Raw genomic sequence first — 23832 nt, 5'->3', positions numbered from 1 at the left:
ACCACATGAAGACAAGGAGACATAGAAGCATCTGCATATATTGCACAGTCTGTTTTCAGACTGTGCCTGAAAATATGACTTTTTCATGTTGATGCTTCACTGCAGAAGGTACCTTTGTGTACCACTCTGTGCCAATGCAGGAGACATAGGTTTGATCCCTGGTCTAGGAAGATGAGCAACAAAGCCTGCACACCTCAACTGTTGAGCCTGTGCTCCACAACAAGAGAAGCGACCACAATGAGAACCTTGCCTCCTGCAACTAGGAAAAGGCCCACACAGCAACGAAGAACCAGCACAGCTTAAAAAAATAATTAAAAAAAAATCCGTATGCCAGTGCAGGAGCCACTGGAGATGCAAGTTCAATCCCTGGCTTGGGACAATCCCCTGGAGAAGGAAGTGGCACCCCACTCCAGTATTTTTGCCTGAGAAATCCCATAGACCGAGGAGCCTGGCAGGCTATGTGCGTGGGGTCGCAAAGAATTGGACATGACTTAGCGACTGAGCACACACACACTATGAAGCAGGACTTTTCATTTAGATCCAGTGACTGTGCTAAATTAATTTCACTCACATTCAGTTTCAGGTTTTCTTGTGCACGTATTAAAGGTGAAACAGTAACTGTTAATGTATTGTCTCTCTTAAAAGAACTTACCAGCTCTTAAATGATGCAATTTTACTTTCAGTCTCATTGTACATTTCTAGTAAAAAGGTCAATTCCAATAATGGTTCAAGTTTCTTGTCTAATACATGGGATTAAAGTAAAGCATTCAGAAGTTCATTCTGTAAAATGTGAAACACTTGATATTGTGAATACTATTGTAAATTGAATGACAAACTGCAACATACATGGTAAAATTACTTGGTCTTGCTGATATAAAAAATATGCTGAAGTAGAATATAACATCATAAAATATTTTGAATAAATTTAGAGCCTACAGAGAGTAGTATACTCAGAATATGTTGTACATATTTGTGTAATTCATAATTGCCTCTAAGAGTTTATAAAATCAACCAATATAAATAGAAGATATGTTCTCAAAAAGTACAAATATGCTTATACATGCACAAAATAACTAGCCTGTAAATTTTTATAGTTAGGTTGATGCTGATAAAAATAACAAGCATGGCTGTATATACTTTATCTGTTTGGATTTTAGAAATTTTTGAGACTTTGAAGAGTAAGTTTATAAATCAATGAAAGTTCCTACCATGGCATTAAATACTTTTGTTAAAATGTTCTCTAAATTTTGGTTGCAGTTTCCAGCAAAATCTACTGGGAATATTTAGTCAAAGCATTTAACAAATGGAAGTCAAAAAGTTCAGTTTATGTGAAGAGTTTAGCTAATTGCTTGTAAACAGGAGGACTTTGAAACCAGAGCCTGTAAACGGGAAGACTTTGAACTATTTCCCCCCGAAATAAGGGGAAAACTGAACAAATTAATTTATAAGAACTCAAATGATATATAAAGCATAACTGTGAAATTCCACAATTGTGTTTTGAAATACCTACACTTATGGGGAGAAATATTTTGATGGAGCTCATATTTTTAATTAAATAACTATATATTAAGGTTCAGAATGAAGTTAACCTGGAAAAACCTGCAAGTTTGCAGTATCTAAATCAAGCAAAACATTGAAAATAAGCATACATATTTGTCTGATGGATTTGTCTTTTTAGCTTATTGGTCAAAAAAGGCAGTTTGCATAGAGGCAAAAAAGTAAAAAACTGTAAAAATAATTTGGCTAAAATATTTGTGTATTTCATTATTAGAAATTAAAACTGGCAATGTTTTGCACTAGTGAATTTGCTCTGAACTTAATATTATTTACCGGTAGATTTGCACCTGAAAAAATGTATACAGACATTGTTGGCAATGTCAACAATTTAAAATTTACTAACCATAAAATGTATCTTGGAAAGTTACAAAAATAATGTATACAGACATTGTTGGCAATGTCAACAATTTAAAATTTACTAACCATAAAATGTATCTTGGAAAGTTACAAAAATAATATGATCATATTTTTAAAATATGTTCTTTAGAAAACTCAATGTGAGGGATAGAAACAACTAAGAAGTTGATTAAAGTTGAGAAACAGATATGCAGGTCAGGAAGCAACAGTTAGAACTGTACATGGAACAACAGACTGGTTCCAAATAGGAAAAGGAGTACGTCAAGGCTGTATATTGTCACCCTGCCTATTTAACTTACATGCAGAGTACATCATGAGAAACGCTGGGCCGGAAGAAGCACAAGGTGGAATTAAGATTGCCGGGAGAAATATCAATAACCTCAGATATGCAGATGACACCACCCTTATGGCAGAAAGTGAAGAGGAAATAAAGAACCTCTTGATGAAAGTGAAAGAGGAGCGTGAAAAAGTTGGCTTAAAACTCAACATTCAGAAAACTAAGATCATGGCATCTGATCCCATCACTTCATGGGAAATAGATGGGGGAACAGTGGAAACAGTGTCGGATTTTATTTTTGGGGGGTCCAGAATCACTGCAGATGGTGATTGCAGCCATGAAATTAAAAGACGCTTACTCCTTGGAAGGAAAGTTATGACCAACCTAGATGGCATATTAAGAAGCAGAGATATTACTTTGCCAGAAAAGGTCCGTCTAGTCAAGGCTATGGTTTTTCCAGTGGTCATGTATGGATGTGAGAGTTGGACGGTGAAGAAAGCTAAGCGCCGAAAAATTGATGCTTTTGAACTGTGGTGTTGGAGAAGACTCTTGAGGATCCCTTGGACTGCAAGGAGATCCAACCAGTCCATCCTAAAGGAAGTCAGTCCTGAATATTCATTGGAAGAACTGATGCTAAAGCTGAAACTCCAATATTTTGGCCACCTCATGCTAAGAGTTGACTCATTGGAAAAGACCCTGATGCTGGGAGGGATTGGGGGCAGGAGGAGAAGGGGACGACAGAGGATGAGATGGCTGGGTGGCATCACCGACTTGGTGGACATGGGTTTGGGTAAACTCCGGGAGTTGGTAATGGACCGGGAGGCCTGGCGTGCTGCGATTCATGGAGTTGAAAAGAGTTGGACACGACTGAGCGACTGAACTGAACTGAAAGTACTAAGAGCCATCTGTTTTTGTATTTTTGATGTCAATATAAAGATTTTTTACCTCAACAGGCATAGATATCAGAATTTTTTAAAAAAATTTGAATATAATTTTATGTTGGTCCACATATATTATAAAGTCACTTACTTGATTTGTAAGTATACATCTCAAAAATTATATAATTTTCTTTATTTTAGTACCCTTTTATTCCAAAAAATTCCTAGTTTATATGATAAATTATATAATATATGCTTCATCCCCTCCTTCTTATATCCCATTTCCCCTTTCCCAAATGATTGCTTTATGTTTATTATACATGGTTGTAATTCTTATACTTAAAATTCATTACTTCTAAAATGAAGACTTCCTTTCCCCATACAAATTAAAAATTAGCTCTTTCCTTTGATTTTTCTCTTTTGCTTAAGTGTATGGTTTTTCTCCCAGTCACTTAGAGTTGAAATCTTGCTGTGAGCACCGATTCCTCTCTTACCTTAACAAAGGTCGTTCTGGTGGGAGGATAGAAAATGTGTTAGGAGATGATGCAGAAAATAGGGAGACACTTTAGCGAACTGCTGTGTTAATCCAGCTGATGGAGTTTGAATTTCACAGGTGCAATATGAGAACAGGATTGAAAGTGACAAATATGAAGGAAGACGAATTGCCTGGCAGTGCAATTGGTGATGGAACATTCGAATGTGGGGGAGGATTCCCATGTTTCTAACTTGAATACCTATGCTGATAGTGATGCTGTTAACTACTATAGGGACCTCGAGAAAATGAAGACATCTCAGAGGGAAGATAATAAAACTGTTTGGGGGCATATTGAGTTTAAGGTACCCGTGGAATATCCAAGGGAGTTATCCAATGTGGAGTTGGACACTTCAAACAGGAGCTCCGAACACAAGTGGTAGTGGGAGACATGGACACGGATGAAATTGTTCAGTCAGAGGTCCAAGCAAAAGAGACAGAAAAGGGTTGTGGTGTTTAAGACCAATTTGAGGGAGAAACTGCCCTAAGAATACTTCTTTGGGGAAAGAAGTGCCTGGGACTAATGTGGAGTGTAGCAGGTTGGAGGGAAGACTGACATTTGGCAATTTTGAAGTTCTATAACTCTAGGAAGAATTCAGGCCCAGCTTAGGAAATGTTCCCAGAAATATTTCACCATTTGAAATTTTTGGATTTAAGTTTAGTAAATTAAGCTTCAAAGATATAATCATTTATGTATAGCTATACAGGTAACATTTATTCTATTACTCCTCTACAAACTTACTACCAATATTCATTTTTACTCTGAATTTTTTGAAGTTTCACATTGCGTGTACAGGACATGTTGATTAGTATAGAGTGGATTTTTTAACATCTTGCAAAGAACATCAGTTTTATGGTACTTTCTCAGTGGTCCAATGGTTAAGACTCTGCTCATCCAATGTAGGAGGTGTGGGTTTGATCCCTAGCAGGGCAACTAAGATCCCACATGCCACACAGCATGGCCAAAACATTTTCTAAAAGATTTGAAAAAAAAAAAAAAGGGAACATCAGTTTTATTGTAATTTCACACAAAGAACTGTTCTAGAAATTTGACTTTGAAGTTGAGTCAATTCAAAGCAATTTTTAAAATCTCTTTAGACTTCATTCTTAGGACCTATTTCTCAAGGGTTTCTATTCATAAAATTTTTAATGTTTTTACATTTTATTTTTACTTATTAGTTCTTACTTTTCAAAGCATGTGTCCTGTATCTTTAGACTTTATTTAGTAATTAAATTACCTAATTTAAGTAATTTTCTTTCTACAATCCATATCTCCACATTGCTTCTTATATGCTCATTTTAGTCCCTCTGTTTTGGTGTATGATTCGTCTTTTAGTAGAAAAATACTGGGTACTTTCATCACAATTACAGTCATTGGTCTGATAATCCTATGAGTCAATCTACACGAAACAAGAAGCGCATATCAAACTCCTGGCAGGTTTAGTTAAAATTAAAATGCATGCTCAACTGTAGAGATTGTCAAGTGTGGAAATAATATTTGTCCAGCTGGACAGCTTTCTTTTGTAGTTGCTAAATGAAAGTTGAGATTCTGTCTGCTCCTTGAAAGCTTCTGTGTCATGAAGGTAATTTGGACTGTTTGTGGTTTGACAGGGATTATTAAAATCAGATGAAGTGAAGGGAAGCAAGTGTGAGAAAGCAAAATTGACACTGACACTCTCTATTATTTGCAGCTTGGATCATGATGACTATGTTGATATGATAGATTCACTGTTGAGATATGTTAAGCAGCAAATAAAGTAAAAAGCAAGTATAGTGATGGCTTTTCAGATTTAACATGAAGAAATCCAATATTTACTTTCACTGATTGCGTTTTAAGTAGATTTTCAGGTCATTTCATATGAATTTGTTTATAACCAACAACACATTATTCATCTATTGAACTGTAGAATTAGAAAGTATACTGCAAACGCAGTATAACAGAAAATTAAATATTAAAGATGTAGATCACATGATTAAAATAATAGAATTTTAAAACTAGAAGGGTCCTTACAGATCACTTTTATCTAATTTCCTTTTTTGGTAGATGGAAACTAGAAAGAGTTTTAAGGTATCACATTTAAATGTTATTTGAAAACATAAATGAATGTAAAATCCTCATTTTGCACCACAAATATATTTTATCTTTTCACAGTATTTTAAAAAAATGATTTGAGTTGTTAAAATTCATTCAAAAATAGTGTAATCCACAATTTTAGATAACTTTTTTCAGTTTAAAGATAATAAAAAAATTAAGTTATTATGATTATATGTTTTTATAAATTGTATTATCTACATTGATGAAGTAAATGCCTTCCATAAACATGTTTTTCTACTAAAAGCATTATTTGTAGTAGGAGTTATAGCTAAAGGCTATTTCATGATGTTAACCAAGAACAGTTAGAAAAATATAACTAAATTTGATGAAATTGTTGTTTAATCAGTAAGTAGTGTCCAACTCTTTTGCAATCCCATGGACTATAGTCCACTAGACTTCTCTATCTATGGGATTTCCCAGGCAAGAATACTGGAGTGGGTTGCCATTTCCTTCTCCAGGGTATCTTCCTGACCTCGGAATCAAACTCTACACACACATACATATATATATATATGTATACACACACACACACACACACACACACACACACACAAACACACACCTGCTACTGCTGCTGCTAAGTCACTTCAGCCGTGTCCGACTCTGTGCAACCCCATCCCTGGGATTCTCCAGGCAAGAACACTGGAGTGGGTTGCCATTTCCTTCTCCAATGCATGAAAGTGAAAAGTGAAAGTGAAGTTGCTCAGTCGTGTCCGACTCTTCGTGACCCCATGGACTGCAGCCTACCAGGCTTCTCCATCCATGGGATTTTCCAGGCAAGAGTACTGGAGTGGGGTGCCATTGCCTTCTCTGACACACACACCTGCATACACATAGATGTGTATAACTAGGTAGAGAACCTGGAGTTGTCCTATACCTTGAGGAAAATCTTCAGTGGTGTTTAGGCAGGGTAGTGAACTGATCTGAATTGGTTTGTAACATGAGAAGCCTAATGCCTGTATGCAATGTAGATATCATCCTGGTGATACAGTTAAGTTTAACAGTTCTAATGCTGACTACCTGGAGTTCACACAGTCACAGCAAATTAAAATCTTAGTCCTACAAGACTGCCCCCCTTTCAGACATGAACAAGTGAGGTCTGCACTGGATTTACCTGCTCTTCCTGGCTGATACAAATTCAGGGGCTCCCACAGGTTCAATAATTCATTTGAATGACTCACAGAACTAGGAAGCACCATACTTATGATTACAGTTTTATTAAAAAGGATAAAACTCTATAATAGCCAAATGGAAGAGACGCATAGGATGAAGTGATGAAGAGGGTAAGAGTAGCAAAAACCAAATATGAATTTCTTATTATACCCCAAGATGTGAGTGTTGGAGACCAGATAGTGTTCCAGATTTAGGATGCTGGTACAGAAAGAAGGCAAAGTTACATTTAAGAGCAGTGGTGACCATTTAAGATATTAGCAAGAGAAAGGGTCAAAGCATTTGATGGCGATTTAAAATAAAGGTCAGCAAACATTTTCTATTAAAGGCCAGATAGTAAATATTTTTTAGGGTTTGTGGATGACATATGGCCACCCTAGCATATTCTTTTTTTGTTTTTAATGCTTACAACATATTAGAAATGTAAAAACCAGTCTCGGCTTGCAGGCCATAGAAAAGACACGTGCCATAGTTTTCTGACACAATACTAGGCATGGGAGAGGGAGATTAGATAGAGGGAGATTAGAGGGAGACCCTATAACCTAGGAAGAAAAGTCATTTTAAGAAAAAGATTTTGAATTAAATTTTGGACATATTGAGTTTAAGAGATCTTTGAATCAGCAAAGTGCATTGTCTAGTTTAAGTACTTGGATATGTGTGTGATGATTTTAGAGAGTTAGCGACATAACACTTGAAATTTTCACCATCACGATAACAGATAAAGAGGTTATGAAAAGCATGCCGAGTAAGAAGAGAACCAATAATTCCAACATGAGATGGAAAAGAAGGGAAGCATAAGACAAAGTTCTGTATTCTTCTTTCCAGCTCAGGCAAGGGAAATAAGGAGAGTTGAGGACACTGTAAAATGAAACTAATAGGAGGAGATTTTTGAGGTATGAGGGAAAAAATCCAATGAATAAAAATGAATCAAAATTGTTTAAATTAAAATAAATCTATAACAGTTAAATTACATTAAAAAAAAGTAATTGCTTTGAATGAAAATACTCAAGGAAAGTGTTTAAAATGAGAATCAAGTCTAGAGAGAAACCTGTGGTGAATATCAGTGTTCCATGCCAGAGATGAGAGAGGAGCCAATCAAGATGCTTATTTGTTTAAATAAAAACTACTCTTGTTAATTTATACAAACAAAAAGAAGTGGCTGTTGGGCACTTAGGCAGGGAAAGGATTTATCGTGTGTATCTCACAGAACCAAAAAGAAACTGAGCAATCAGTGAGTCAGAGGAGGAAAGGGACTGGGCAATTACAGGGGCCTCGGCCAGAAAAATCCACTTACCTATGTACCCTCTCTTGGGAGGCTGGAAGTAATGTAATTGGTTTACTACCAGTGATTCCCTGTTCCTGCCTTCATTCCAGATACCATAATTCATTTAGTATGCACCTGATGGTTCAGCTTGCGTCAGATTTCTAACCCTGAATCAATCAGTTACAACCAGGAAAGCTGGGTCCTCTAGCATAGAAATGCACCACCATTGTATATCTGATAGTATATATGAGATAAAAAAAAGAAATGTGAGCTGGCCAGCTACCGAAGTGGGGACTCCTTCAAGGAGCGTCTGAATAAACGGTGTAAGAGACTAGAAGGGAGCTAGGAAGGCATAATACTTAGGAAAATTGACAAGAGAGAAGACAGCTTTAAGAAAGAATAGCCGTCAGTACCAAGGAGTGCAGAGACTGAGTAAGATAGGGACTGAAAAATATTTTGTCAATTTCCATATAAAGCCAGAGGCAGAAACCAGATTGCTCTGGGTCGAGAAGTGAGGGATGAAAACATAAGATTAAGAAATTTCGGCTGCTATTTTGAGATGCCAGGCTATGAAAGGAAGGAGATCTAAGGAGGGTTTTGTTGGTTTGAAACTTGAACATGTTTATAGTCAGCTGAAAGGGATATTGATGGTAGGAGTAGTCGATGGTAATTGATGGTGCAAAGCCCCGAAAAGTCATAAAAGGGTATTTTAATGGATGGATTTATTTATCCGATTGATTTAATTAATTACCAAAATTTAGAGAGTAGTATCACATTAATTTAACTAGCTAATCAATAATATTAAGAGTTTAGGATAAATTCTTCAACTTGTAACTTCTTGAGAAGCATCCACTTCAATACAAAATGCATGCTAAGTTCAAAGCATTCTTGCCTAATTATTAAAATAGAGTTTCTTAAAAATATAATTGACATCTCATAAATTGCTTATTATCCCCATTTGCTACATAACACGTCTGCTTTTTAAAAAGTGCTTCAATAACTTAAACTTTCTAAGGCAAATGTACTGTTTTCCAAATTACTAAGGTTTTACTGTACTTGAAAATTCATAAGTTAATCATAATCCTATAATTTGTGACATTATTTAGTTCTAATCTCAAAATATGTAATAATTTTATGACTTTTAAATCATGTGAAATATGAATTGCAAGCTATAAAAAATTTCTTAAATTCATTTTCAATTATCTTGATTTTACTGTAGTATTAAAGCAAGAGATGCTAGGATTGCATGTTGAAAATTATAAAGAGTTATTAAAATGAAAATATTTTCTGGAAAGAGAGGTGCACTGAAAAATAAAGCAATGTCAATTTGGTGAATAAAGCATATGACAATTAATTCTGTTTGCTTGTCAAGTTACAGTAGTGTATTCTGACTGATCCTGTCAATTTCTACTTCATACATACACATACATAAATTACTAATAGAGGAGTTACAATGAAGTATTTTATATATTTCATCAAAGGGGATTTTAATAGCTGTAATATGTTAATATGAGTACTTACTGGATGTATATCAATATTCTAGTTATATAATTATGATAATCAGAACTACCACAATAATTAGTAGAAAGCACAGCAGTCTGGGGAAAAGCTATGTATAGCTGAGAGTTGCAAAAATAAATTGAATAAAATAACAAGTTCATTTTTTCCTGTTATAAGACTTTAACGTATAAGGTATTTGAAATGATTATCAGCAAAAGGAGATCCATTTGAGTTGTTTCTTAGTCTTTGGGGAGGCCAAAACATTAAAATTTCAACTCTCAATAATTGATGAAAAGAAATAAATTTTTGGCAACTCTGAAATATAGGGAAAGACCTAGCCTTAAAAAAATAGAACAAAAAATTGGAAATTGCATAGGCTTCGTAATGAATGAAATTTATAATTGTTCTGTGGAAAGCTGTTAAATATATATGGCAAGTCAACATGTGTAAGATAAAAAGGTACAATTTTATACAGAGAGACAGTTTAAAACATTGTGAATTAAGGACAGATGGCCTTTGAAGCAGTCTGAATCCCAGCTTTGCCGCTTCCTATAGAAGTGATCTCAGGCAAGTCATGAACCTCTCTGTGCCTCAGTTTCTACATCTTTATTACGTAGATTGTAATAGAACCAGGGCTTCCCTGATGGCTCAGTGGTAAAGAATCTTCCTGCCAGTGCAGGAGATGTGAGTTCAATCCCTGGGTCATGATATAGGGAGTCCCCTGGAGAAGGAAATGGCAACCCATTCAGTATTCTTGCCTGGGAAATCCCTTGGATGGAAGAGCCTATATAGTCGATGAGGTTGCAATAGAGTTCAATACGACTTAGCGACTCTACAGCAACTATAATAGTACCTGTTACATAGGATTAAAGTCTTAGTCTTAGTCTCTCAGTCATGTCTGACTCCTTGTGACCCTGTCCTCTGTCCATGGGGATTCTCCAGGCAAGAATACTGAAGTGGGTTGCCATTTCCTTCTCCAGGGGATCTTCCTGACCCAGGGATCAAACCCAGGTCTCCTGCATTGCAGGGAGACTCCTTACTGACTGAGCCACCCAGGGAAGTCATATAGGATTAAGGCAAGAATTAAATGAATAACTAGGACAACGCATGGCCCATATAAATGCTACATAAGAGTTAGTTATTACCTTTAATATTATTATTTAGTTATTATACCTTTAATCCATGTCCCAATAAATGAGTTCCCTGAACTACATAAAATTGTCAAGATTTAGTAAAAGTTAAGTTTTGAGTTATATAATGTTGGCAGGATTTTGTGAATGATACAGAAAGACTACTTTCTGAATACGTATGAGTGAAAAAGTAAAAATGAACCAGGCCAGAAGAAAAGGCTGGTTCAGATTTAAGGATGATGACCTGGTCAAAGTTTATTTTCACTTTGCTTCTTTATCAAATCAGCAAATTTAAGCCAAACAAGAATATTGTACAAATAATGCAAAAAAATACCAAGGATACATGATGGCCGTAAAGATATGATCTCTAATGTCTCCTTTTTCCTTGTGGAGGCAAAATGCCCCCAGGTCAGTTGGTCTCAGACATCTTTTGTTGTGTAAAGAGTGTGTCAGTTCAGAGGAACCCAGAAACAAGGGCTGATTGTTTTTTTAGAATATTTTAAGGAGCTGCAGGTTGTGAAATGGAACATCAGCACGCTGTTATGGTGAAAGAAGGTCTTGCTGCTCACGTTTCCTCTTTTCACATAATATTTCTTGCTAAGTTATAGATTCTGCTTTAGCTTTTCATGCAGTAGTCCTGGGGAAAGGGAAAAGGGAAAAATTAAAACTAGCTCTGAGAGTCTGGGATACAGAAAAAAATGATGGTATTGATGAATGAAATAGTCCATGGGAAGAGTTAATTTGAGGGGTTCAGAAATATGTCCTTATCCTACCATTTTTTAGAATACAGCAAATTTATGGCTGGAAGAAACCTCAGAGCCTAATAAATCCATTCACCTCATTTTATGAATGAGGAACCTAACCTCCATCCCCCTGGAAAGACTCAGTGATTCACCCAAAGTCACAGAGGCATTGGCTGACCAGGATCAGAAGTCAAGTCTATTGATTCCTTGTCAGTGATGTTTAGAATTAAATGGTGTTTTATTACAGAACAACATTTTCAAATGTGTTCAGTTATATGTGGTACATATAATTATTTTTTAATTGATCAAGATATCCCACTTCCTTACTGTGCTAATTAACTGTGTTTGTTTTAGGCTAGATCATAATATTGAATGGTAAGGTTTCACGTGAGCTAGAACTGGTGGATATATTAACTCCACAGTCTGTCCATAGATGCGAGAGCCATGTGACCCTGCTCCCTGGAGTTTCTCACAAGAGAAGAAATCACATGATCCAGATGTTTCCTTTACTAACTAAATTTCATTGTGAGTTTCTTCCCAAGGGTTGGTTTTTCTCTTTCACTCCTTTTTGATCGTGTAGATCTTAAAAAGAATGGCAATCAGGATCTTTATTATTGAAGAAACCGTAAAAAGATAAGAACTCTAACCATTTTATGTGTTTAAATAAAGAAGACTCCTTAGGATAGAAAGGTATCATTTTAAAATATGTTAAAGGACAAGTGAGATTCCAAAATTACTTTTGTGTGCCTTCTTTTGATCACATAAGGTATCGTTAGTTTTATTGCTTTACTGTAATGTCTTCTGGCAGTGCTTATAATATTTTCATATTTTATTACAGTCACTGTTCTTAGGAATTTTTAACTCAACTGTTTTAATTTGCCCATGGCTGAAATTTGACCTACAGATATTTGGCTTAGAGATAATTCATCAAACATAGCTCATCTTTAAAAGGCAATAATTAATATTATATCAGGTGCTAATACTTCTTTAAAATATTAAACAGGTTTTTTTTTAATCTTATACATAAAGTGACCAGAAACATTATAGGAGAATGAACATTTAAAAAGTGTTATTGAAAAAAAAAAGTGTTATTGAATGGAAATTTCAAAAAAAAGTTATTATACTTTAAAAAGTTATCCTCCCATCTTTAATTGATCATAGATTAGGGTAAGAGACTTCATTCATTATGTCAAATTACTATTGTGTCCCTAATGACAATTTGTAGGAACTGAAAGTGAAGTCGCTCAGTCATGTCTGACTCTTTGCAGCCCCAGGGACTATAGCTACCAGGCTCCTCCGTCCACGGGATTTTCCAGGCAAGAGTATTGGAGTGGGTTGCCATTTCCTTCTCCAGGGGATCTTCCCGACCCAGGGATCGAACCCAGGTCTCCCACATTGTAGGCAGACGCTTTACAGTCTGAGCCACCAGGGAAGTCTCATAACATAAACAGAACATAAACAGGAACATAAACAGAATATAAACCTATATCTTGATCTATAACTTCATAACCCTTTCCTTTTTCCCCTTAGAAATTTTTTTTTTAAGGTAATTCTATCTTTTTGAAGTACCACTGAAATATTTCCCAAATTACATTGGTCCCTCAATAATTGACTTTCCTACTGTTGAGGTCATAGTTATCTTTTACTTAGAATATAGCAGGGGGGTTTTCTACTGGCTCCCCCCCCTTTTTTTTTTTTTTTACTTTTACTTCTTTATTTTATTTTTGGTTCCGCTGAGTCCTCATCGCTGTCTGCGGGCTCTCCCCAGTTGTGGAGAGCGGAGGCCGCTATCCAGTTGCGGTGCGTGGCCTTCTCACTGCGGTGGTCTTCCTCGTTGCAGGGCACAGACTCTAGGCTCATGGGCTTCAGCAGTTGTGGTGCACAGGCCCAGTCCCTCTGCAACACGTGGAATCCTTCTGGAACCCCAGGGATGGAACCCGTGTCCCCTGCATCTGCAGGCGGAGTCCCATCCACTGTACTGCCAGGGGAGTCCCCGGCCCCCTTTCTTACCATCTTATTACCGTTCCTTGAGAGGGAGAGACTGTTCAGTCACTGTCTCTCTGCTCCTTCTTCACGGTGTCAGACACAGTGTGTGCCCACAGACTACACGCAGGAAATGGGAAGTTTGGTGTCTTTGCTCATACTCCTTCTTTGCTTGCTTCTTTCTCATCACAGTCCCACAGTCGTCATTGCCATCCTAAAAGGGACACTTCTGAACCCAGAATTTAGAGTGTCACCTGCCTGTGCTCTCCCTCCTTTATTTATTTCTCAAGTTGGTCCTACTCATTCCTGTTCATTCAGGTTAATTTTCTCCTCTTATAGTTTGCCCTTCAAGTTTTCATTTATCCTGTCACACAGCATCTTGAGCGTTACTGCCTCTATAATGGTGACTCTTGCTTCTCTTGTCCTTCATCACCTTGACACCTTAGCGTACATATGGAAGCATCACTGATCTACGGCTGTCATAGGAAATTCCGAACCCTCATCATTCTGGTATCACATCATTGTTATCAGATGGCATTTGTTTCTAATGTCATTCCTTTATAAAGAAAGTCTTTGTATATATTGATTAACTTTTCCACTGAGATTAAATAGGCAAAATCATGCAACCATGTAGATGGGAATCCTTCAGAATGCTGGTCACCAACCTCATTTGAATGTTTGACATGTTTCAGAACATCATAGTTTTACTCCAGAGCTGATTTCAGTGAAGGACAGAGCATACATATTCAATGTTGAAATCATACAAAACAACAGATTTTCTTTTAACAAGCATTCATAAGCACAAATACAACAAAACAATAAAAAAATTTTGATGAAATGGTCATAGTCAAGAGATACTGAGGAATCAAGTAAGATTTAAATCAGATTTTGAAAGAAATGATAATTATGATTGGCAGGAGAGAAGCATTAAGATTGGGAGATATTTCAAATGAAGACATATAGGAAATGTAAAATGAGAGATTGTACGCCTCCTGAGAGCAAGACTAATTTTTAAGAACTATTTTCCTAATTATATATAAAATGATAATTACTTATTGCAAAACATAGGAAAATGCTAAATATGAAAAAGAAAATAAAAATCAATCATAGTCTATCCTGTCTGTCCAAGGATAACCATTTTAACATTTTGATTAATATCATTTCTATATTCCACAATGTTTTATATGCAATAACTGATTCATTTCTCAAGAGACCAACAGTCTCAAGTTTTAAAACCAAACAGGTCTGGGTTCAAACCCTACTGCTAACACTGGGTAGCTATGTAACATGGATCTCTTTGGGTTCCCTCCCCATAAATGAGGATAATAACTATTTTTAGAGTTATTATGAAGATTAAGGAAGGTGATGTAAATAGAGTCCTTTATACATAGTAGATATACAGTATAGTATATCTGTACAGTAGCTATATAGCAAATTATATTACTAGTTTGCTATTATATTTAAGCTAACTATGACACTTATTTTCTTTAATTTTGTGTGGAGTCTGAAGTAATGACTCTTTACAATATTGACAAATTGGAACAACTCTGAACAGAGTATTTATATTATAACTTGTTTTATTACAGAGAAGCTGACTACAAACAAAATATTTACCAAGTCTGAGAACCGTCAGCCATTCAAGTCTTTCCATTACAAAAGTGAAATTTTCTTTTCTTGTAACACTTTTTGAGTAACTCATCATCTGAAAAGTTGAACTACCTAAAAAGATTTAAAAATATACAAATAATACAAACTGAATTCATTATTAGTGATATTGGCTGTTGAATTTAGAAATGACTGTTGGGGGCTTTCCAGGTGGCTCAGTATTAAAGAACCTACCTGCCAATGCAGGAGACACAGGAGATGCAGGTTCAACCCTTGGGTTGGGAAGATTCCCTGGAGTAGGAGATAGCAACCCACTCCAGTATTCTTTCCTGGAAAATTCCATGGACAGAGGAGCCTGGTGGACTATAGTCCACGGGGTCACAAAGAGTTGGAGATGACTGACTGAGTGAATGGGCGCACATGCACACACATTCTGATAATAGTTGAGCTACTGGGAAGATAGGAGGATATCAAATTCATTGGTATATGGAAATATTGAGGTTTTGTTGTCCTAAAGCATAACTTCCAATGGACATAGCATTATCTACCACTTAGCTTATAGTTTTGGAGACTTTTTTTTTTTTTTTTTGCCTGATTTCAAGTTAATGTTAATTATGGCATATTATAGAGAAATAATTTGTTTTCAAATAAAAATTAAACCTTTTACTGCAAAATATTTTAAGATAGGAGAATCCAAGTGTATGAGGATTTTTGATATTTTAAAATGGTATATCCATGCTTATTCTGTATTTGAAACTAGCCGAGTTTCAGGTAAGTCCTGTGATGCCATGGATTGCTATATTGAAATGTTTAGTTAAATGTTTTTCTCTTAAAATCTTTGAATAAAAATAAAAACTTTTTTCCAAAACTACTTTTGTGAAGTGCCAGATAGAACCTATGAGAAATCTTTAGCTGTTTTATTGTATGAGAGGAAATTACTTGCATTTATTAATAATTAAATAATTAAGGATGAGTGTGTCTATTAGTGTTGTAACTGCCTTCTTCACATATTAATAGGCCACAGGACGAGACTGTAAAAAATTCTCAGGTCAGCGTTACTAAGTCAGTATGTTGACAGGAGTGGAGGGAGTTGCTGAATTTTCGAAGCAACTACACTTGTTCACGGTGGTCTCTGAGGCTTCACAGTATATTCTGCAGCTCTTTGTTACAATGAGAAGTGGATGCTCAGATAGTCTCTGTCTCTTTTCAGTTTTCAAACCGTAGAGGTGTGAAAATTAGGTCACACCTCATGAAATTTAAATAACAAAACAGTCTACCTAGATTAAAAATAATCCTACTTCTTCTACTGCTGTATCTTGCCTATAAATCAGAATTAAAATTTTTGGGTTAGTACCACAACTTGAGGGTTTTTTTTTTCCTTTCATTTTGGGGAAACTGACATTTTTTATTCTTATTCCTCAGGATGGATTGGGGAGATGAATATCCCCACAATTCTTTTGACCTACATTGTTTGTTAAATTCATTTCCTGGAGACTTGGAGTTTAAGCAGATCTTCAGTGACATTGATGAAAAGATAGGACAAAATGCTCTCAGGTAAATATTGTTAATTTTAAAGCAAGTTGATTTCATCTTTCCTTTTCTAGAATTTTTATCTAGTCTATGTTCAGTGTTTCCTGCTCTTAGGAAAATTTTAGGTTTAATTATCATTACCTTTCCTCAAAAACTTAATTAGACCCTTCCCTCTAGGATATAAGATGATTTTTCTTATCTGATTACTACTTTAAACAAGGCTTAAAAAAGGCTAAAAATACAGGCCCTGCCTTCAAATAGATAAAGTTTGTTGAACTACTGTTGTTGGGGAGGAAGAAATTTTCCTCTACCCTTCTAGGTTCTTTGCGTAGTCTAATAATTAAATTGAAATGAGACAAATAAATGGGAAAAACTCAAACAAAAGTGTAATAACCCATATCTGTGGGAGAGACTCAGAAAAACTGAGTAGATGGCCAAAATGGCCAAAGTCCTCATCTTAAATACCATTCTCAGCTGAAGGCGAAAGAGGATGTTGAGGGTGGGGAGAATCAGGCATGGAAAAGCATCATGAACAAGGGGGAGGTTGTTGTGCAGACTTAAGTCAGTGCCTCCTCTGTTGATAAGAGATTTGGTCATCCTCCTCTGCCTGGTACAGTGAAGGAGATGCCTTTACAAATGGAGATTTTTTCCTTATAAATGTGAATGTTTCTAATGAAAGGGTAACTCCTATTTGGTTTTCAGATTATTTACTTTATGTGTTTCTTAGAAAACAGACAGCTTGGTATAATTTAATATGCCAAAGAGGCATATTTTAGGGTGGCAAGTTTTGCTCCCCTCAGTTCTGTTCAGTTCAGTCGCTCAGTCGTGTCCGACTCTTTGCGACCCCATGGAGAGCATGCCAGGCTTCCCTGTCCATCACCAACTCCCAGAGCTTACTCAAACTCATGTCCATTGTGTCAGCAATGCCATCCAACCACATATCCTCTGTCGTCCCCTTCTCTTCCCACCTTCAATCCTTCCCAGTATCAGAGTCTTTTCAGATGAGTCAGTTCTTCACATCAGGTGGCCAGAGTATAGGAGTTTCAGCTCCAGCATCAGTCCTTCCAGTGAATATTCAGGACTGATTTCCTTTAGGATGGACTGGTTGGATCTCCTTGCAGTCCAAGGGACTCTCAGGTCCATATAGTCATAGCTATGGTTTTTCTAGTAGTCATGTATGGATGTCTGACTCTCAGCCAACTCCGGGAGATGGTGAAGGACAGGAGAGCCTGGAGAGCTGCAGTCCATGGGGTCCCAAAAAGTCAGACACGACTTAGTGACTGAACAACAACAATGCTATTCATGATTTCTTGGAGCTTGCCAGTACTGATGGCTTGCGTTTTCATTCATATGTAAACATTATCATTTGATGGATCAGCACGGAAATTAAAATTTTGAAATTAGATATTCAAAAAATGGTAGTGTAGTGTCATGGATTGCTTGAATTGCTGAAAGCAGAACATTAAATTATTTTTATGTAATGTTTGTCATATTCAGTCTCCTCACTTAATTGGGAGGCTAGGCAGACCATCTATGTAAGGCTAGTCTTTATCACCTACTCCAAAATTAGTGTTACTAAACGCTGGAGGAGGGACTTCCCTGGTGGTCCACTGGTTAGCAACCTGCCCGCCAATGCAGGGGACACAGGTTCAATCACTGATCTGAGAACTAAGACCCCACACGCGTTGGAGCAGGGAGGCCAGTGTACCACAAGTACTGAGCTGTGTACTCTAGAGCCTGTGAGTGGCAGCTATTAAAGCCCGTGTCCCCTGGAGCCAGTGCTCCCCAAGACAAGCCACCACAACGAGAAGCCCTTGGACTTCAGCTAGAGAGTAGCCCCCACTTACTGCAACTAGAGAAAGCCCATGTGTAGCAACAAAGAGACCCGTACTCAGCATCAAAGACCCAGCACAGCCAAAACTAAATGAACTACTTAAAAATAAGTAATAAGTGCCTGGGGGAGGCAGGCACAGCTAACCAGATTTCCACCAGTACATATTCTCTGATCGAAAGGACTTTGTCTTCATACGTATTTGTGAACCCTAGGGTCAGTTCATTAACTGCAATATTTTTGGTGAAAGATTCTAATAATTCACCTCATGTTGAAACCATGTAACTGAGATTTGAACTTGAACCCATGGTCTTTTAATTAGAATCACTCACGTGGGGTCTGGGCTTACTTGTCTCAGGGCAGAAGGAATTCAGTGAGAGGCAAAGTGATAGGCAAGAAAATTGGCTTATTAATATAGGACACTTGTGAGAGATGCTGGTTTTAGAAAAGACAGAGGAACCAGAGATCAAATTGCCAACATCTGCTGGATCATTGAAAAAGCAAGAGAGTTCCAGAAAAACATCTATTTCTGCTTTATTGACTATGCCCAAAGCCTTTGACTGTGTGGATCACAATAAACTGTGGAAAATTCTGAAAGAGATGGGAATACCAGACCACCTGACCTGCCTCTTGAGAAACCTGTATGCAGGTCAGGAAGCAACAGTTAGAACTGGACATGGAACAACAGACTGGTTCCAAATAGGAAAAGGAGTATGTCAAGGCTGTATATTGTCACCCTGTTTATTTAACTTATATGCAGAGTACATCATGAGAAACGCTGGGCTGGAAGAAGCACAAGCTGGAATCAAGATTGCCGGGAGAAATATCAATAACCTCAGATATGCAGATGACACCACCCTTATGGCAGAAAGTGAAGAAGAGCTAAAGGGCCTCTTGATAAAAGTGAAAGAGGAGAGTGAAAAAGTTGACTTAAAGCCCAACATTCAGAAAACTAAGATCATGGCATCCAGTCCCATCACTTCATAGCAAATAGATGGGGAAACAATGGAAACAGTGAGAGACTTTATTTTTCTGAGCTCCAAAATCACTGCAGATGGTGATTGCAGTCATGAAATTAAAAGACGCTTACCCCTTGGAAGGAAAGTTATGACCAACCTAGACAGCATATTAAAAAGCAGAGACATCACTTTGTCAACAAAAGTCCGTCTAGTCAAGGCTATGGTTTTTTCAGTGGTCATGTATCGATGTGAGAGTTGGACTGTGAAGAAAGCTGAGTGTCAAAGAATTGATGCTTTTGAACTGTGGTGTTGGAGAAGACTCTTGAGGATCCCTTGGACTGCAAGGAGATCCAACCAGTCCATCCTAAAGGAGATCAGTCCTGGGTGTTCATTGGAAGGACTGATGAAGCTGAAACTCCAATACTTTGGCCACCTGATGTGAAGAGCTGACTCATTTGGAAAGACCCTGATGTTGGGAAAGATTGAGGGCAGGAGGAGAAGGGGACGACAGAGGATAAGATGGTTGGATGGCATCACCGGCTCAATGGACATGGGTTTGGGTGAACTCTGGGAGTTGGTGATGTACAGGGAGGCCTGGCGTGCTGCAGTTCATGGGGTCACAAAGAATCTGACACAACTGAACGAATGAACTGAACTGAACTGAACTGTGAGAGATGCAAGCTGGCAGGCAAAGGGGCTCTGCTCTGTCATAGCAGTGTCTTAAGCCAGCAGAAGGATGGTAACATATACTAAAATATGTTGAATCATCTCAGGCTTTTGTATCATGAGAGTTTCCTACTTTGGAATGTGCCCTTCCTTTAAGTTCTTGTCCTTGGTCCTAAGTTGGAGAAGGAAATGGCAACCCACTCCAGTATTCTTGCGTGGAAAATCCCATGGACAGAGGAACCTGGTAGGCTACAGTCCATGGGGTCACAAGAGGCAGACACAACTTAGCGACTTCACTTTCACTTTGGTCCTAAGTATCTTTATCTTGCTGAACTCAACCAGCAGAATGCAGGCCTCTTTTTTTGTTTGTTTCACTTAATGACCTGGGGCATATCTTGTGCTTTTATTTATGGTTTTATAGTTAAGCAAGCCTTCTTCTTATGCAACATTCTGATCGGTTTCTTAAGCAATCGTTAACACGCATTGATCTCCCAGAGTCCCCTTGGTTTTCCTGTCTATCTGTAATCCCATCCTGGGACTTCTACAACTACCAGTGTAACTATCCTATTCTGTCCCTATCAGTGTAGGTTACAAATATGCAGACCACAGTAAAAATGTCTATTATCAAATGGTGTGTAGTGTTTCCTTTTTAAGAATTTATAGTTATGCAGTGTCAAGGAAACTGAACCGAGCAAGTGAAATTTTCCTGCAGTTTTTTCCTCATACTTAATATGAGAATACAGTTAACTTTTCATCATAACAATGGGCATAAATAACTTAAATTCAAAAGATAGCCTATATTCAAAAATTTTTTTTTATAAAAAGCAAAAAAATAGCATATTGCTGAGGAATTATAATTAAAATGAAAATCTCCCATTCTGGGAATCCTCTCCACAAAGGCTGAAGAGAAAGAAAACTCTTCTGTTATTCAGCAGGCTTTAAACCAAAATGTCATAAACATCACAGGTGATCTGCTAAAAGGCTACAAAAGCAGAAAGGAATCACAGCCCTCTGTATAGTCTAGTAGGTCCCTGATTACATGTAATACATGTTTTCAGGAGAAACAATATCTGTTGTAGGAAAAAATGGGGTACAAGAGGATGGTCATGTCCCAGGTCTCCAGTGAGTTCCAAATTCTTGGGACAGCCCACCAAGTGAGGATCCTTGGCTTCGTGTAGGAAAGAATTCAAGAGTGAGCCATAATAAAGTGAAAGCAGGTTTATTTAGAGAGATAGACCCTCCATACGCAGTGTGGGGTCTCTCAGGAGGTGTGAGCAGTCCTGTTATATGGGGTGGTTCATTTTTACGGGCTGAGTAATTTCATAGGCTAATGAGTGGGAGGATTATTACAAGTATTTTGGGAAAGGGGCAGATATTTCCAGAGATTGGTCTGGATTCACTTTTGGTCTCTGTGGTCACCTCAGAACTGTCATGGTGCCCGTGCGTGTATCTTTCAGTGTATGCTTATATATTACAGTAAACACATAATGAGGCTCAAGGTCTAGTGAAGTCTAATCTTCCACCATTTTGGGCCTAGTAGTTGCTAGCTGTTTTTGTGGTCCCCTGTTTTTCTTAATGGTTATATCACTCTTTTAATGATTGTGCCCTGCCTCCTTCCTTCCTGTTTCATAAAGTGAAAGAAAGTGAAGTCTCTCAGTTGTATCTGACTCTTTGCGACCCCATGGACTGTAGCCTCCCAGGCTCCTCCGTCCATGGAATTTTCCAGGCAGGAGTACTGGAGTGGGTTGCCATTCCCTTCTCCAGGGGATCTTCCTGACCCAGGGATCGAACCCAGGTCTCCTGCATTGCAGGCAGACGCTTTACCGTCTGTGCCACCAGGGAAGTTCCCGCATCCAGCCTTCAAATAGAAGAATTGACAGCATAGTTTTTCACACGTGGTTCATCCTAACTTCTCCATAATTAAAAAGCACCCACGTAAGCTAGTTGGCGTCATCTGGTGGAGAAGCAAACTTCTTAGGTCCTTATGATAAGAAGCAGTTTTACAAATTGAGTCAAGGCACCCAGTGACATCAGGCTGCTCCTTTTCACAGGCACAGGGAGACATTAGAGTTACCTCCCTTGCTGTTTGTGCTTTGAAAAGATGGCTCCCAGTTTTTTTGAGAAAGACAGTCCTGGCTGAGAAAGCTGACAAAAGATCTATCTAGTCTTCCAAGGGGTCCATTTCAGAGAGATGAAAAAGTACTTACGTTTGCAGTTTCTAAGGTAAATAAGAAAAAGAAGGAGAGGGAAACCTTTTCCCTTATTTTCAACAGGGAGAATTAAGCTTCTTATTTTTAATTTGTATCTACCATTAATTTATATGTATATACATACATACCCATATAAATGCATATATATCTTTTTTAAAAAATAACATAATACATCATTTTTAAAAAAGCATGTATATGTGACCTAATGACACTATAGAGAATGTGTATTATAATTTATATTATATATGTGAATATAAAATCACTATATTAAACTCAGTATAATTATGTATTTATTTAATTTATATATTCAGTATTATATACGTGTATATTGCATGACACAGTTTCTCACCCAAAGGAACTTATAAATGAAATGACTATGAGCTTAAATAGATTAACAAGTCACTTATCCTTATTCTAGAGAACTTTTTTTTCACTGATACTAAGAAAATTTTTTTAATTGAAGTACAGTTGATTTACAGCGTTGTGATAGTCTCAGGTGTATGGCCAAGTGATTCAGTTATGCATATATAGAGAGAGATGATTATATTAAAACAAAATTTAAATATTTTCTAAAAAGTGACTTTCTTTGTTCATAATGGCCTTGAGGCTCCATCAGAACAAATCGCTGAGGGACTTCCCTGGTGGTCCAGTGGTTAAGACTAGACTTCCACCTCAGGAGGCATGGGTTCCATCCCTGGTCAGGGAACCAAGATCCCACCTGCTGCAGGGCATGGCCAAAAAAAAAAAAAAGAGAGAGATAAAATGAGAGATTAGAAACAAAACCAAGTAACTGAGCTCTGATGCTTTTGTCATAGGCGGTTTCATTTTTATTTGCTAAACCATCTACAGTTATTTCCTGTCCAACCTGGTCAATAAGAAATCATATTGAGAAGTAAAACAATGATTAAAATAGTGTCCTTTGCCTTCATAAATTGTTGTTTAGGTCAAAATTCAGATGTTAGTATTAAAAAGAAAATATGACATGGAGAATAAGGATATTATTTTTAAATTAAAAATATTTTATTGCCCATATATTAAAACAAACCTAGAGCAAAACCACCTCAAGTGACCATTGATCTTCATGGGGGATAAAATAAGGGAGAGTTCTATGTGCCGTGTGCTACATTTAGAATCAAGTCTATTTTTCATCAAATTCAATTATGTTTTTATTATACTCTTGAGAATAAACATAATAGTATAGGGTGTATATATTTTTAAAAATAAAATACTGAATAATAACCATGTTTCAGAAGAGTGTAAATCATTTATGCACTCATTTATTGCCTCCTAACAGAATAGCTTTTAGGAAATTGTATGTCATGACAAATCAGTTATGCCACACTTACACTGCAGTAGTTGAATTACCCTTGGCATTTTTGTATTCTAACAGTTCTATTTATCTCTCAATGGTGTACACTGAATAAGTAATGAGCATCCATATGATATGGCTTTTCCTAATACTTTTAAAGAAGAAAACATTAGTAATTCATTTTTAAATATGGTATTTTTCCTCACCCTTGAATTTTTAAAGTTGTGTTTCTAGCA

General features: G+C 37.0%; 1 protein-coding gene across 1 annotated transcript in view; it reads left to right on the top strand.

The window, feature by feature from the left end:
• KIAA0825 (KIAA0825 ortholog) overlaps positions 1–23832 on the top strand; it is a 423771-nt gene that overhangs the window by 57222 nt on the left and 342717 nt on the right. The window contains exon 3 of the mRNA XM_061152014.1: positions 16514–16645. Coding sequence (XP_061007997.1) covers positions 16515–16645 — 131 coding nt within the window. The 5' untranslated portion in view covers position 16514. The remainder of the gene's footprint in view (positions 1–16513; positions 16646–23832) is intronic.

Source organism: Dama dama, chromosome 9 (assembly GCF_033118175.1).
Source record: "Dama dama isolate Ldn47 chromosome 9, ASM3311817v1, whole genome shotgun sequence".
Taxonomy (NCBI): domain Eukaryota; kingdom Metazoa; phylum Chordata; class Mammalia; order Artiodactyla; family Cervidae; genus Dama; species Dama dama.
Note: the sequence above shows the minus strand (reverse complement) of the source record. Positions and strands in the feature narration are given on the sequence as shown.